Here is a 14,941-nt window from a genome sequence, read left to right as displayed (position 1 = left end):
GTACCACAGTTTGAGAACCACTGCTTTAGAATGAATACTTGAGCATTTTGAAACGGATAGTGATTGATGAATGGATGGATGAATGAATGGATAGATATATATATATCTATCTATCTATCTAGATAGATAGATAGATAGATAGATAGATAGATAGATAGATAGATAGATTTTATAATGAAACACATTTTGCCGTGACCACTTCAATACGTTTTAATATCAACTGTAACAAAGAAATTCAATTTGCTAATTAAGTCGTGAGCTCAGTCGGATATCAAAGATGTGTGTTACATCGCACACTCATTTACTGCTCATTAGGCTCGGATGACTTAAGGTCTTCAGCGGCGTATTTAAATATTTGTCATCCATCTCCGTAAATTATAACACCAGGTAAAACCCTCTTCTAGCGACTAGGCCGCATTCACTGCGCCGTCAACCAAACTACCTCCTCGACCGTTCTCCATTAACGTGTCCCGCCCAGCAATTCCGCCAACGAAAGTGACGGGCACTCGCGTTGACCAATGACGTGGCCGCATGTCGCCGGTCCCTTACACCGCCGCCCAATCAGCGCGAGGCGGATGAGAATAGGGGACGCGCCTTTGACGTCCAGGCTCGGCGAGAAGGATAGTTCCTGCTCTACGCTGGTCGTTTCCTGTAATCGCACAGTGTTGTGAGACGGAGAAAGCCATGTGTGTCGACGCAAAGGTAAATTTAGTACCCCGAAATTACGACGGAGGGAGTTGGGCGAGCGGATGGGGACGTTTTAGTTGTTATTTTACCGGAAAAAAACGACGTGGCTCAGCCGAAACAGCTTTGCGGCCTTGTCCGTGAGCGTACGTACTCGGGCTGAGGGGTTTGTAGCACGCTGCCTGTGGTTTGGTCCGGTTTGTTGATGAGAGACATTGAAGGAGAGTCCGAACGAGAGTGGTGAAAGTAAACGATGGAGAATTATATTTTACATCAGTTATTCACCAAAATAAGGACCCTACTACACTCCTCTTGTGCATGCAGCAGTTTATAATGGCTACTGGCTGGTGCCGGCCAACATTAACAGGTTTGAGCATATTGTGCGGCTACAGTGCAGATTCAGGAGTTTCTGCCCGGTGTCTTAGTCCCTGCTAACTTGCCATAGTTTTACTGTTCTGAAACACAGACTACAAGTAAATGTAATTTTTTAAGGCTCACTACATATTACGTTAAAATAAATGCTGCATCATTGATTTGTCATTGGTTTTGTGAATGATTTCGTTATGTCCAGATAGTCATGGGGCAAGTTAACCTGTAATCTGCAGTTCATCCCAAGTCATGTTTCTGTTCTCCTGTGAAGGTTGTGAGATGTGTGTGTGGTTTGGTTCATTGGGAATGCTTCATGTTTTCTGCTCTCCAACAGAGTCTCGCTTATTTTGTTTTAGGGCATCAAGGGACGTTCGTGTTGACGGGCTCTTCGGTCTTCAGAGAGAGTGAAGAAACTGGTTTCAGTGAGTGGAGGGCGGAGGGTGGTGAGGGCAGGAGCACCCTCCAGGTCTTCGTCTCACTCCTGGTCCTCACTTCTGCCCATCGGACGTCTGCTCTCCATCTGCTCCTGCCAGTGAGACCGGGGGGAGTAAATGATTTCAGAACTTGACTCGCCGTAGAAACTTGAACGTAAGTGCATTGCAACATGCAGTACTGAATGCGTTTAGACTCGTGATGTTGACTTCTGAATGGTCTTTTGCTTTCTCCTTTTTTTCCTGCTGGGCTGTTGATGTGGGGGTGGGGGACTCCTTCACTGGTGGACAGTTTGTGTAACTGCTGTCTGAGGTTTGCCCTGCCGCACTTGCATTTCTGATTTTTAACAAACTCCTTGACAAGATGGCAGATCCCATTATGGACCTATTTGATGACACACCACTGTTTAACCTGGACGGCCTCCCAGAAGATGCCTTCTCTCAGGGCTCTTCAGACCCCGTTGAAGAGGCACTGAAGTTGGCCCTGGGCCAAGTGGATCCCCCCATGGACCCGGCCTCAGACCCCACCATGGCTGTCCTCGGTGACCCCATCACGGCCGCCCTGCAGGCTCCGATCCCGACGCCCGTCGCGACCATACCTCTTCAGACGCAGCAAGCCAGTCAGGTGTCCTTCACCCAGGCCGTGTCTGCCCCGGCGTCCGTGACCATCCAGACGATACCTCAGACCTCCGTCTCCTTGGCCAGCAGCAGCGGTGGCTCCACAACAGTCCTGCTCAGTTCTCCGTTGACTGTGCCCGTGTCGGCGGCCCAGGTCACTCCCCAGCAGCTACAAGCGCAGCAGCATACGTCCCCACAGGTGGCGGGGCAGGCGGCCCCTAAGATCGTGATCCTGAAGGGCCCCCAGGGTCAGGCGCAGGTGCTGCAGAGCGTCGGGGGCTCGGCCGGCTCTCCCGGGAAGCTCACCATTGCCAGGGTTCTGACGGGCACGCCTATAAGGCCGGGGATGTCCATCGTCTCGGGGGGCGCGGTGTTGAACGCTACGCAGTCCGCGCCGGGCCAGGTGAAGATGGGCACCGGCGTGCAGAGGCTGGTGCAGACCCCCAACGGACCCGTCAAACAGGTGCTGCTGACGTCTCTGCCCCAGGCTCAGTCGCAGGTCCAGATACCCGTGCAGACGCAGGCGCAGCTGCCGCAGCTCCAGCTGCAGACGCAGGCCCAGCCCGCGCAGGCCACGCAGGTGCAGGTGCAGACCACGGCCCAGGCTCCGGCGCAGACGCAGGCCCAGGTGCAGGTGGCCACCACAGCCGGAGGAGCGACGGCCATCCGACCACAAGGTGTCACTCTGTCCACGGTCCCGCAGCAGGTCAGTCTGATAATGCACACCCCCCGTTCAGCAGGTCAGTCTGATAATGCACACCCCCCGTCCAGCAGGTCAGTCTGATAACGCACACCCCCCGTCCAGCAGGTCAGTCTGATAACGCACACCCCCCGTCCAGCAGGTCAGTCTGATAACGCACACCCCCCGTCCAGCAGGTCAGTCTGATAACGCACACCCCCCGTCCAGCAGGTCAGTCTGATAACGCACACCCCCCGTCCAGCAGGTCAGTCTGATAACGCACACACCCACGTCCAGCAGGTCAGTCTGATAACGCACACACCCACGTCCAGCAGGTCAGTCTGATAACGCACACACCCACGTCCAGCAGGTCAGTCTGATAACGCACACACCCACGTCCAGCAGGTCAGTCTGATAATGCACACACCCACGTCCAGCAGGTCAGTCTGATAACGCACACACCCACGTCCAGCAGGTCAGTCTGATAACGCACACACAGCCTCGTCCAGCAGGTCGTGTGTCTGTGCACCAATGCAGTGTATCCTGTCGGAATTCTGTGTTTCCATGGAGTCCATGCAGTTTAGGGTTCGAACCCATGTGTGTAACGTCCCAGGTTTGGCATCTTGAGTGATATTATACCCCTAGAATCAAACCTCCTATTTGTGTGACAGGCCTGTCTATAGTGTGATAAGCTTCTGACTGATGGATATGAGTGTGTTTCTCTAGAGCGACCCTTCTGGAAATCCTAATAGGACTCCTATGGAAACCATGACCCCTGTATCACTTCAAAGTTGGAGTTTAACAGTGACTTTTGCTGACTGTGCCTTCTGGTTGTGCTGACTTAAGTTAATCTGAAGAGTTAATTCGTTGCAACGTGTAGTATAGAATGTCCACGGCGCCCTGTTTTGTTCTTTATTTCTTGGTCGTGGTTGACCTCATCACAGTTAACAATAGTGTCGGCTTCTACAGGAAACTTCAAAGCACGTTCAGAAGGCTTTGACCTGCGCACGCGTTCCGTGCACCTACAATTTGATTCGAAAGTATTTCAGTTCAGAGCTACCATTTGGCTGACCTTTGACCCGGTGGTTGCAAAAGTATCCAGAAAATATCTTTAAAAAAAAATGTCCAAATGCCTGGTGCTTCTGTCTGTGTGTTTTGACTTTGTCTGATTTCTGCCTGTACCTCAACAAGTAGAATGAGTATAACTCACACATGTGCAATAGTACTTTAGTTCTTCTTAAATCTCGTCTCCTTTCCTCCAGACGGTAGACGTTGTTCATAGGTTCCAAATACATTCAATGGTTGTCTTGTTGAATGTGTTTGTAAACTTTGGGGCTGAACTATGCTGTCTGTGTACAGTGTGGTTATTTAACCTCTGCAACCCACCAACATCAAAGATAAAAGCGTTACGCCTTGCTGTCCGAGGTTACATGGGGAAATTCAGGAATGAATAAATCCATCTGATTTGCTGTAGCAAGTGTGCAACATGTAAGATGCAGTTTTCAACCCAGGCCATCGTTACCGCCAACATTTACATTTAAAACCATAACACACACACTGCCACGCACCGCATGGCATGGTAAGGTTAAAAGAAGCCGTACGAGGGGGCGTAACGTCTCGTCTCGCTGGTCTTCTGGGACTTGGGGACGGCCAGCGATGGTCTCGGGGCACGACCGTGCGGATCCTCCGTGCTGGGATGTGCAGCTTGTGCAAGATTTCCCAGGAGGCCGTGCAGTGCTCCCACGTCAGGAACTTTATATGAAGGAAAAATGGGCCTTAGTGCAGCAGCTGGGGTTTAAAACGGACAGACTTCGTACCAAATCATGTAATAATAGCGTAACCTGTTACAGTAACTTAATATTGATTTAATAGATTGAATAAAAAATTCACAAAAAAAGAACATAAATGAAATAAAACCTACTTTGAATAGCAGCACTATTGTGCCGTAACGAGGTGTGCTTTAGATTTTATTAAATGTTTTTGCTTTTTGTTTGTATTTTTGCATGCGTTGATGCTTTTGTGTTACACTGTTGAAGTGTAATTAACTGCATGTTGTCAAATACCTCCAGAGCGTTTCGGCTGACTCCAGTGGGATGAGCGGTATTTGTTAGCGCGGTATTTAAGTCTCAGTTCGGTGTTGTGAAGTATCTTCTTCGTTTCCCCGCTCAGAACATTTAAGCAGCGCAGGCCTGGTGCACAATTCTTGTTGTGCAGAAAAAGTGAACTGTGGAGTCTAAAGACATTACAGATGATTTAAATGCATCGTAAATCTCTTGCCTGCCTCCACATGGCCATGACTCGGGTGTGCGGGGACATTTAAAAATATTGCTCTGATGTGGATACCAAGACAGCATGACGGACGCGATGCGTGTACAGAAAACCTTGAGGACGCAATCAGTCCATCGACACCGTGGTCTACCTCTCAAACACCCCACAGCGGGCATTACTGGTGCTGTTACTGGTGCCGTTACTGTTTCTCTACGACATAGTTGCTGGATATATTTGAACTGCTCCTATAAGATGGCATTATGGCTTATTTACATTATAGCCAGATCCCATTGATTTAGAGAGAGCTGTGTTTTTAATTATGCCTTTTTAAATTTTAATAACTTCAGTTAGTTAAACCACACGTTTAACAGGCTTGCTACACAAGACCTGTCTCTCAGAATTGAGTGTTTCAGTTCGGCGCACATAACCTGTACATGATCTATACACAATCTATACATAATCTGTAGATATTTGCTACTATTAGAACTTTATAACTGTGTGTGTGTGTGTGTGTGTGTGTGTGTGTGTGTGTGTTGATCTCCCCAGGGTGAAGCTAAGCGAATCACTCTGGTCCTGCAACAGCCTTCCGGCAGCCCCGCCCAGGCTGTGGCGGTGGGCGGAGCTCCGGCCTCGGGGGCGGGGCAGCAGGCGGGCCAGCAGCCCAGGCTGGTGTTGGGCTCTCTGCCAGGAAAGCTGGTCCTCCAGGGGGGGCAGCTGGCAGCGCTCACCCAGGCCCGCGCGGGGCAGGCAGGGGCACAGCCAAAAGTGCTGACCATCCAGCTACAGGTCCAGCAGCAGCCCAACCAACAGGGAGCCAAGGTGGGTCGGGGGGACCGGGCCTGTCTCGTTAATGAAGCCGTGGTGTTAATAGACGCCGAGTAACGCGCATGTTTGTGTGGTTCCCTCCCGCAGTTTCAGCTCGTTTCCGGCACGCCTAACGCTGGAGGCACCCCGCAGGTGGTGCAGATCTCGCAGGGTCAGGGGGGACAGAGGCTGGCCGTGCCTCTTAAACTCCTGCTTCAGCCCCAGGTTTGACAGCTCCATCTTCCCACCACACTCGGCTGTAGTTGCGATGTCATTTCTGTAGGCCTGTATGTCATTAGCTGTAATTGCGATGTCATTTCTGTAGGCCTGTATGTCATTAGCTGTAGTTGCGATGTCATTTCTGTGGGCCTGTATGTCATTAGCTGTAGTTGCGATGTCATTTCTGTGGGCCTGTATGTCATCAGCTGTAGTTGCGATGTCATTTCTGTAGGCCTGCATGTCATCAACTGTAATTGCGATGTCATTTCTGTAGGCCTGCATGTCATTAGCTGTAGTTGTGATGTCATTTCTGTAGGCCTGCATGTCATTAGCTGTAGTTGTGATGTCATTTCTGTCGTTTCATTTCTTCCCAAAGACGAGCACGTCGTCCGGCGCTGGAGGAGCCGTCTCTGTGGTCAAAGTCATCAATACCTCAGCCGGCACGGCGGCCACCCCGGGCAGCCCGGCGGGCGTTCGCCTGGTCAAGGCCCAGGAGCCCGTGCGGAAGGTGGAGAGCCTGTGCAAACAGGAGAAGGCCAACCGCATCGTGGCGGAGGCCATCGCTCGGGCCAAGGCCCGCGGCGAGAGGAACATCCCCCGGGTGCTCAACCAGGACGAGCTGCCCGCCGGCCAGACCTCCGCCGACCCGGACGGCACCTCCACCCCCGCCGGGGGCAAAAAGAAGGTCGGGGGAGGCAAGAAGAAGAGCCCCGCGTCGGGGGCCGGGAAAGGCGCGCTCGGCGGGGAGAAGAAGGTGAAGGTGAAGGCCCCAGGCTCGGCGGTGGCGGGCGGAGCAGGTGGAGCGGGTGGAGGCAGTAAGAGTAAAGGAAAGACGAAGCCCAAGTGAGTGTCTCCCTGGGGACTCGCCCACGCCTTTAGTGAGGTTAAGAGTTAAGAGTGCTAGCTTTAGCTGCTCTAAATGTATGTTGTTGCCGTTAAGAACATAACATTGGAGTGACTGTGGTTTTGCGTGTCAGGTTTGAACATGTTTTAACCTGTGAAAGTTGAGTTATACTTCATTAAGCATTTACTTCGGTAATGTGAATGTGCGTGCGGCCTGTGTTCATTTCTCGGAAACAGTTGACTTTTTAATCTTTTAATCTTAATACCTTAATTAGGTTTGTAGTTTGACAGTCTAGGACGCTTAGAATGTGTGTCACTCTTTTTGGTTGTATGAAAAATGTAAATCCCTTGGCATCTTTCTCTCTGCGTCTCTTTAGCACAATTACGCCAGTGGGTGTTAAGAAAAGGAAGAGGAACGCGTCTTCGGACCACTCGGACGGAGAGCTGAGTGGACCTGCTTCTCCTCGCACCCTGGAAGAGGATCTGTCTCAGGTAACACCGCAGAGCTGCTCCACTGGACAGACTTCACACTCTGGTTTTGATCTCTGTTCAGGAAAAGTGCACGTGGAAAATACTTGTGTGTGTGTGATCAATATCCAGATGAGACGATCTAATCGGCAAGTGAAAAGAAAAAAGTACACAGAGGATTTGGACATTAAAATCACAGACGATGAAGATGATCAGGATGAAGATGTGGACGTCACCACCCCGGCCACCGTGATGACTGCAGGCCATCTTCCTCCTGTGGGGGTCCAGCTTCCAGAGCTGGACGGGGACGGCCTTCCCAGCATGCAGTTCTTTGTGGTAGCGATTCTTTAAGATGTCTTAGTTACGCTGTACGTCACGGCAAATGGTCCATCGTGTTTGGTGTTAAGTATCCAAAACAAACAAACAATTGACAATTAAACTGACAGAATAATTAAATAAAAATGATTCCCTGTTCATTTGACAGTGTAAGACTTTTATACATGCATTACTACTTTAAAGGTCCTTTGTTCAGTCTTGTTTGTGGGAGGAATGGAACATTTGAACTGTGCTGCAGATTTATTCTTTTATTTATTTATTCATTTATTTTTTAGGAAAACCCCAGTGAAGAAGATGCCGCCATAGTGGATAAAGTTCTGGCCATGCGTCTGACCAAAAAGGAGGTCAGATGGACTCCATGTGTTTAGTATTGTATAGTATTGTATTGTAGTATAGTTGAGAGAATCACCATCTTGTACTAGAACCCTAATTCATCTGTCTGCTGTCCCAGGTCTCTACAGGCCAGTATGTCAACGTGGAGGAATTTTTTGTCAAATACAAAAACTAGTAAGTTTTTCTCAATTATTTGTGGTTTTTTGCCATGCAATGGTGCTTTATGAAGTGAGTGCTGACACTGTCTGATCTCCTCAGCTCTTACCTCCGCTGCACTGACACTGTCTGATCTCCTCAGCTCTTACCTCCGCTGCACTGACACTGTCTGATCTCCTCAGCTCTTATCTCTGCTGCACTGACACTGTCTGATCTCCTCAGCTCTTACCTCCGCTGCACTGACACTGTCTGATCTCCTCAGCTCTTACCTCCGCTGGACTGACACTGTCTGATCTCCTCTGCTCTTACCTCCGCTGTACTGACACTGTCTGATCTCCTCAGCTCTTACCTCCGCTGCACTGACACTGTCTGATCTCCTCAGCTCTTACCTCCGCTGCACTGACACTGTCTGATCTCCTCAGCTCTTACCTCCGCTGCACTGACACTGTCTGATCTCCTCAGCTCTTACCTCCGCTGCACTGACACTGTCTGATCTCCTCAGCTCTTACCTCCGCTGCACTGACACTGTCTGATCTCCTCAGCTCTTACCTCCACTGTGAGTGGGCCACCTTGGAGCAGCTCGAGAGGGATAAGAGAATCCACCAGAAGCTGAAGAGGTTTAAGACGAAACAAGCCCAGATGAGGCACATCTTCCAGGAGGTAGTTTTTGTGTGTGTGTGTGTGTGTGTGTGTGTGTGTGTGTGTGTGTGTGTGTGTGTGTGTGTGTGTGTGTGTGTCATCTGCAGTGCCTTATTTTACTGAACGCTCACACTATCTTGACAGGAGGAGGAGCCCTTCAATCCTGATTACGTGGAGGTGGACCGTATCCTGGACGAGTCCAACAGCGTGGACAAAGAAAACGGAGAGGTGAGGTCCTGCTCCACCCACCTGTAGCAGAGCGTCCCGTACAAACCCTCACCCTCACCCCCACCCCTCTCTCTCGCAGCCGCTCATCTACTACCTGGTGAAGTGGTGCTCTCTGCCCTACGAGGACGCCACCTGGGAGCTGAAGGAGGACGTGGACGAGGGGAAGGTGGAGGAGTTCAAGAAGATCCAGAGTCGCCAACCCAGGCTGAAGAGAACCGTACGTTCCTCTCGGCTTCTCCAAGCATACCTTTCTGAACGGAGAACATTTTAAAACTTTGTAATATCTGGTGCAAATCAGTTATATATGGTTTGTTGTAAAGGTCTGTTATGATGTGTCTGGTTTTAAACATCGCTCCTGAACAGGGTGACAGGGCGGTTGTTAATTTGAGCATTGTGGTTCTGATCACCTGTGGCAGGGTGGCATATGTCCTCAGCATTTTAACGGTCATTTCTCCATTAGGCTCGACCGCCAGCAAGTGCCTGGAAGAAGCTGGAACAGTCTCGGGAGTACCGTAGTGCCAACACGCTCCGAGAATACCAGCTCGAAGGCGTCAACTGGCTCCTCTTCAACTGGTATAACAGGTACTGCACCACTATAGACAGTCCTAATGATGCCCACGACAGGTGGACTTTCAATTGGCCTTGTGTGAAGGTGGTGGCTCCAACAGGTTGTTCTCCGTTTCTTCTTTCCTCCATAGGCAGAACTGCATTCTGGCGGACGAGATGGGCCTGGGAAAGACCATCCAGTCCATAGCGCTGCTGTCTGAGGTCTTCACTGCTGGTGTCCAGGGCCCGTTCCTGATCATCGCCCCTCTCTCCACCATCACCAACTGGGAGCGAGAGTTCACCACGTGGACGGAGATGAACGCCATCGTCTACCACGGCAGCCTGGCCAGCCGTCAGATGATCCAGCAGTACGAGATGTACTGCAAAGATGAGAAGGTGCGTGCGTGTCTGCCCGTCCCCCCGTGAGATCGTTTACGGGGTACTGTCATGTCCACTCGGGATAAAAAGAAGGGGAAATTGAACCAAAATGGAGATGACCTTAGACCTGCTTCACTGACTGTTACTATAACAGTTTATGCATTTCTATAAAGATATGAGGGGTTTACTATACAACCTCTATTCTAGGACTGTTCTCAAATCATTTGTTTTGATTGTAGAAGCTATTGTTGCGGACAGTTATTCATTAGAACGGAATTAGTTTTAAATGGTGGTCACAAGTTTCTTTGTAATAGGAAAGTTAAATTAAATACTAGAAACAAAGCCATTTTTGACCAGGGATGTGTGTTTAAAATCAACATCGGTCCTATTCCAGCTTTTGCTGTGACTTGCTGGTTAAGGAACCGTTGTGCAGTATGGCGTTTGGCGTCTGATTTGACCGTACCTGATGTTTCCCCATGTCCAGGACCACCTCATCCCTGGCGCGTACAAGTTCGATGCTCTGATCACGACCTTTGAGATGGTCCTGTCCGACTGCCCTGAGCTGAGGGAGATCTACTGGCGATGTGTTATCATAGATGAAGCTCACCGCCTCAAGAACAGAAACTGCAAACTGCTCGACAGCCTCAAGATGTTGAATCTGGTGAGCGCCAAGTCACGTGTACAGACATCCACTATTAGCTCAGTGACAATGAGGTGGGCTAGATTCCCCTCGCACATGAGGCTTTTAACAATGGGACACTGAGAAATGCTTGATCTCACTACAGTGCCGTTGCTATTTATATATCATTTGTCACCAAGACCAAAAATGTCTTTTTTTTCCTGCATAGAAAAACTGTCAAAACCTAGGATAACATTTGGACACTTATTTTGTATAGACTTAGTACCACCATTAGTACTAAAGTCTGTTATCACAGTTGAAATTGATGTTTCTAGTCTGAACACAGACTAGATAGACCTCATAAATGCATTGCTGATTCTGGCCACGTTTCACTCATGCTAACTAATATGAAATTAATAGGAATACTTGTATATGACTAAAATCTTCCACCACTTTTAGTGCGGGAAAAAAAGCTGATGAATTAATATGATGTTTATATAATGAAGGTGTTGGGTAGAGGCCTTTAATGGTAAAGCTGGCATAAAGCTTCAGAAGGGCTTCAAGACGTGATTTGGAACGTGTGTTTGGTCTGGCAGGAACACAAGGTGCTGCTCACCGGCACGCCTCTGCAGAACACCGTGGAGGAGCTCTTCAGTCTCCTGCACTTCCTGGAACCAGCCCAGTTCCCCTCCGAAACGGAGTTCCTGCGCGATTTCGGGGACCTCAAAACGGAGGAGCAGGTATGTCCTCCAGCCCAAACAAACATGCCCAGGTACTACCCCCCCCCCCCCCCCCCCCCCCCCCCTCTTGCCCCCCGGGGGGTCGGACACGCACCGTCACAGGGAGCTTTAAGGGAGCGCGGCGTTCCTGTCGCTGTGTTTCAGGTGCAAAAGCTGCAAGCCATCCTGAAACCCATGATGCTCCGGAGACTCAAGGAGGACGTGGAGAAGAACCTGGCACCAAAGCAGGAGACCATCATCGAGGTACACGCGAGACGCCCGCTCTGCATCCCCACGTCCTGAACTCTTGAAGTGGAGATGCTACATCTGTGGCTCCCAGCTGTGTGATCCCGGCCGTGCGCTGTGCCGATGGTAAAAACCCGTGGAGAAACGCCGAGTCATGTTTCCTACAGGTGGAGCTTACCGACGTGCAGAAGAAGTACTACCGGGCCATTCTGGAGCGCAACTTCAGCTTCTTGAGCATGGGAGCCAATCAGAACAGCAACGTCCCCAACCTCCTCAACACCATGATGGAGCTTCGCAAGTGCTGCAACCACCCATACCTCATCACAGGTCCTTAGCTCCATCTCCACGGCCTTCTTGCAGTCGGAGCTGTTGTCTTAGCATCCGTGACATTTATCTCGGGCTCGTCCACAATTAAAATAAATTAGCTACTATATAGCTTTAAGAGTGCTTAAAATAAGACGGTGAGACGTTTTTCCTTGGCCGTTTTTGCGTGTGATGGGCTCCGCCCCTAAGCGCGTGTTCTCGGTGTCCGGTCTGCGTTTAGGCGCGGAGGAGAAGATCGTGGCGGAGCTGCGCGAGGTGTACGACCCGGCGGCGCCCGACTTCCACCTGCAGGCGCTGGTGCGCTCGGCGGGGAAGCTGGTCCTGCTCGACAAGCTGCTGCCGCGCCTCAAGGCCGGAGGGCACAAAGTGCTCATCTTCTCCCAGATGGTGCGCTGCCTGGACATCCTGGAGGACTACCTCATCCACAAGAGGTGAGGAGGTCCGGCAGGATCCGTCCAGCTAGCGTTGACGGAATGTAAACGGTCCGTGAAGACGGGTTGTGTAGTCTTCCTGTTGTTCTCTCTGCCCTTAGGGAGATTAGCACGGTGTGTGTGATTTGAATAATAGCTAACGGCGACGGTGGTAGAAAGTATTGACGTGTGCTGGAGAAAATGAAACGAGTTGCCGTGGTAGCATTACTAGAAGCTGCAGTCGCTCGCGGTAACGTGTTTGCGGTAACGGCTTTTCCTCCGGCCCCGCCAGATATCTCTATGAACGTATCGATGGCCGGGTCAGGGGAAACCTTCGCCAGGCGGCCATCGACCGCTTCAGCAAGTTGGACTCCGACAGATTCGTCTTCCTGCTCTGTACCCGGGCGGGGGGGCTCGGCATCAACCTGACGGCCGCAGACACCTGCGTCATATTCGACTCCGACTGGAACCCACAAAACGATCTCCAGGTGCGGGTCTGCCGCTCTGTCCTGTGTCCCCACTCTGTCCTGTGTCCCCACTCTGTCCTGTCCAACCGTTCTTCATCTCGTTAGAGGGGCCGAATAAGCGCTCCTGTTTGATTTTTCCTTCATATGTTTAACACTGTGCTTTCAAGAGTAAAAAGGTTGTGTTTATTTTAAAATATAAGGCGATTTTCATAAGAAAATAAGTCGGAATGTGAAATGAGAAAAGAACTGAGGTAGATTATATTGAAGGCAGGTCTCTTAAGGTCCCCCCCCCCCCTCCTTTCAAACACCTGTGTGAGTTTCACACTGGGGACCCAGTGACCTACAACCAGGATCTGTTGCATGGGGCTTGTAAGCAGCACCTCTTGCACGCTGGAGGATGCAGGTGTTTGAGGTGTGAGGGTGAAGGTGGGGGTGAGGGGAATGAGAACCTGCAGGGGAACCAGAGCTGTGGCAAATGATCAGGCTTCTGATGAGATCTTGTGCTGCTGGTGGAGAGAGGAATCCTGCACCCCTCGGGTTGCTGGGTTATGCAGGCTGACTAATGTGACATACGGAGACTTCTCCGTGGGAGAGTAAACCTACCTGTATGGTTGTTGTCTGCTGTGCTCTGTGAAACAGTAAAGACTCCATCGAAAGTCCTTGCCCTTTGCTCACGTCTGATTGGTCCTTTACCTTCTAGGCTCAAGCACGCTGCCATCGTATTGGCCAGTCTAAGGCAGTGAAAGTGTATCGGCTCATCACCAGAAACTCCTACGAACGGGAGATGTTGGACAAAGCCAGTCTGAAGCTGGGACTGGATAGAGCCGTGTTGCAAAGCATGAGTGGAAATAAAGAGAGCAATGCCAATGGGGTAAGACCATTATGACCAATGGGGTAAGACCATTATGACCAATGGGGTAAGACCATTATGACCAATGGGGTAAGACCATTATGACCAATGGGGTGAGACCAAGGGACCAGTGCTCCCATACACGTTCTGGATCCCGTATGCTTGGCGAAAGCCTACATGGAAACGATCATTGTCTTAAAAACGAGGCAACGAAATAAACAAGCTGTCCTCTTCAGATTCAGCAGTTCTCCAAGAAGGAAATCGAAGACTTGCTGCGGAAAGGCGCGTACGCGGCCATCATGGACGAGAACGACGAGGGCAGCCGCTTCTGCGAGGAGGACATCGACCAGATCCTCCAGAGGAGAGCCACCACCATCACCATCGAGAGCGAGGGCAAGGGCTCCACCTTCTCCAAGGCCAGCTTCGTGGCGTCCGAGAACCGCACCGACATCGCCCTGGACGACCCCGAGTTCTGGCAGAAGTGGGCCAAGAAAGCGGACATCGACCTGGACACCATCAACAGGAAGGTGGGGGCGTGGTCTGTGTTTGTTGGCGTCACCATTGTGCTTAAACATCCTCAGTGTCGATCCCAGGAAATATATATATATATATTTTAGATGTATACAGATGTGAGTGTGAGTTACGTCTGTAGCTTGTGTGGTTTGTTTTTAGCCAGTGTCTAAAATGCCTAGAAATGTAATGTTTGTTAATGCCAAGTGGAGACGTCGAGGTCGCAACAGTTACTAGCAATGTAAAACAATACATTTGGCTTAGCAGCTTAACAGTATATTTAAGTGCCTTGAACTCTGCAGTCCACCAGAGGGCAGTGTAGCGTCTGCATCGTCTATTTTTGTCAGACGTTCTTATGTGTTTGCTAGCACTTTTCCGGCCTGCTTCCCCCGATGGTGCATATAAAAATAAGGAGCAGAGGGCGAGTTGGGCGAGCCAGTCACTTTCCTCTTGGCCAGTAAAGCCAGGGATTTTCTTTAATATCGTTAAGATGATCAGCAAATTGGCTGATCAGCTAATTGAGCAGATGTTTTTAAAGAGATGTGAAAGTTTGCAGTGGCATTAGTTCAGTAGTGAATGGTTACACCGCCGGAAGGTTCACGCACTTGTGTGGGTGTCCTGCTCACAGCCCCATCTGGACATTGTCCAGAGGTGGACATCGTGTGGGCGTGGTTGTCTAAAAATACAGCATGTCTCATTCTTAAACCCAGGTCGGCTATATTTACTATAATTACAGTAAATGAAAAGTGAGTACCCAAAACACTCAGAAAGACAAACGAGCTGACGTGTCCCCGTCT

At 50.3% G+C, this 14,941-nt stretch overlaps 1 protein-coding gene across 1 annotated transcript in view; it reads left to right on the top strand.

Moving 5' to 3' along the window:
* The first annotated feature begins 589 nt into the window (after nucleotides 1-589).
* The window catches only part of chd8 (chromodomain helicase DNA binding protein 8), a 24,151-nt gene continuing 9,799 nt past the window's right edge, over nucleotides 590-14,941 (top strand). Inside the window, 23 exon segments of the mRNA XM_076972731.1 lie at nucleotides 590-702; nucleotides 1,410-1,641; nucleotides 1,777-2,808; nucleotides 5,596-5,868; nucleotides 5,962-6,078; nucleotides 6,449-6,915; nucleotides 7,293-7,407; nucleotides 7,516-7,719; nucleotides 7,995-8,063; nucleotides 8,171-8,226; nucleotides 8,751-8,868; nucleotides 8,992-9,075; nucleotides 9,155-9,292; nucleotides 9,536-9,657; nucleotides 9,774-10,017; nucleotides 10,484-10,660; nucleotides 11,215-11,358; nucleotides 11,503-11,601; nucleotides 11,751-11,910; nucleotides 12,128-12,338; nucleotides 12,610-12,805; nucleotides 13,485-13,655; nucleotides 13,871-14,161. Of these exon segments, the coding sequence (XP_076828846.1) occupies nucleotides 1,849-2,808; nucleotides 5,596-5,868; nucleotides 5,962-6,078; nucleotides 6,449-6,915; nucleotides 7,293-7,407; nucleotides 7,516-7,719; nucleotides 7,995-8,063; nucleotides 8,171-8,226; nucleotides 8,751-8,868; nucleotides 8,992-9,075; nucleotides 9,155-9,292; nucleotides 9,536-9,657; nucleotides 9,774-10,017; nucleotides 10,484-10,660; nucleotides 11,215-11,358; nucleotides 11,503-11,601; nucleotides 11,751-11,910; nucleotides 12,128-12,338; nucleotides 12,610-12,805; nucleotides 13,485-13,655; nucleotides 13,871-14,161 (4,416 nt within the window). The 5' untranslated portion in view covers nucleotides 590-702; nucleotides 1,410-1,641; nucleotides 1,777-1,848.

The sequence above is a fragment of the Brachyhypopomus gauderio genome, chromosome 14, assembly GCF_052324685.1.
Source record: "Brachyhypopomus gauderio isolate BG-103 chromosome 14, BGAUD_0.2, whole genome shotgun sequence".
Lineage (NCBI taxonomy): Eukaryota > Metazoa > Chordata > Actinopteri > Gymnotiformes > Hypopomidae > Brachyhypopomus > Brachyhypopomus gauderio.
The sequence above is the reverse complement of the archived record's forward strand: the minus strand, read 5'-3'. Positions and strand labels throughout refer to the sequence as shown.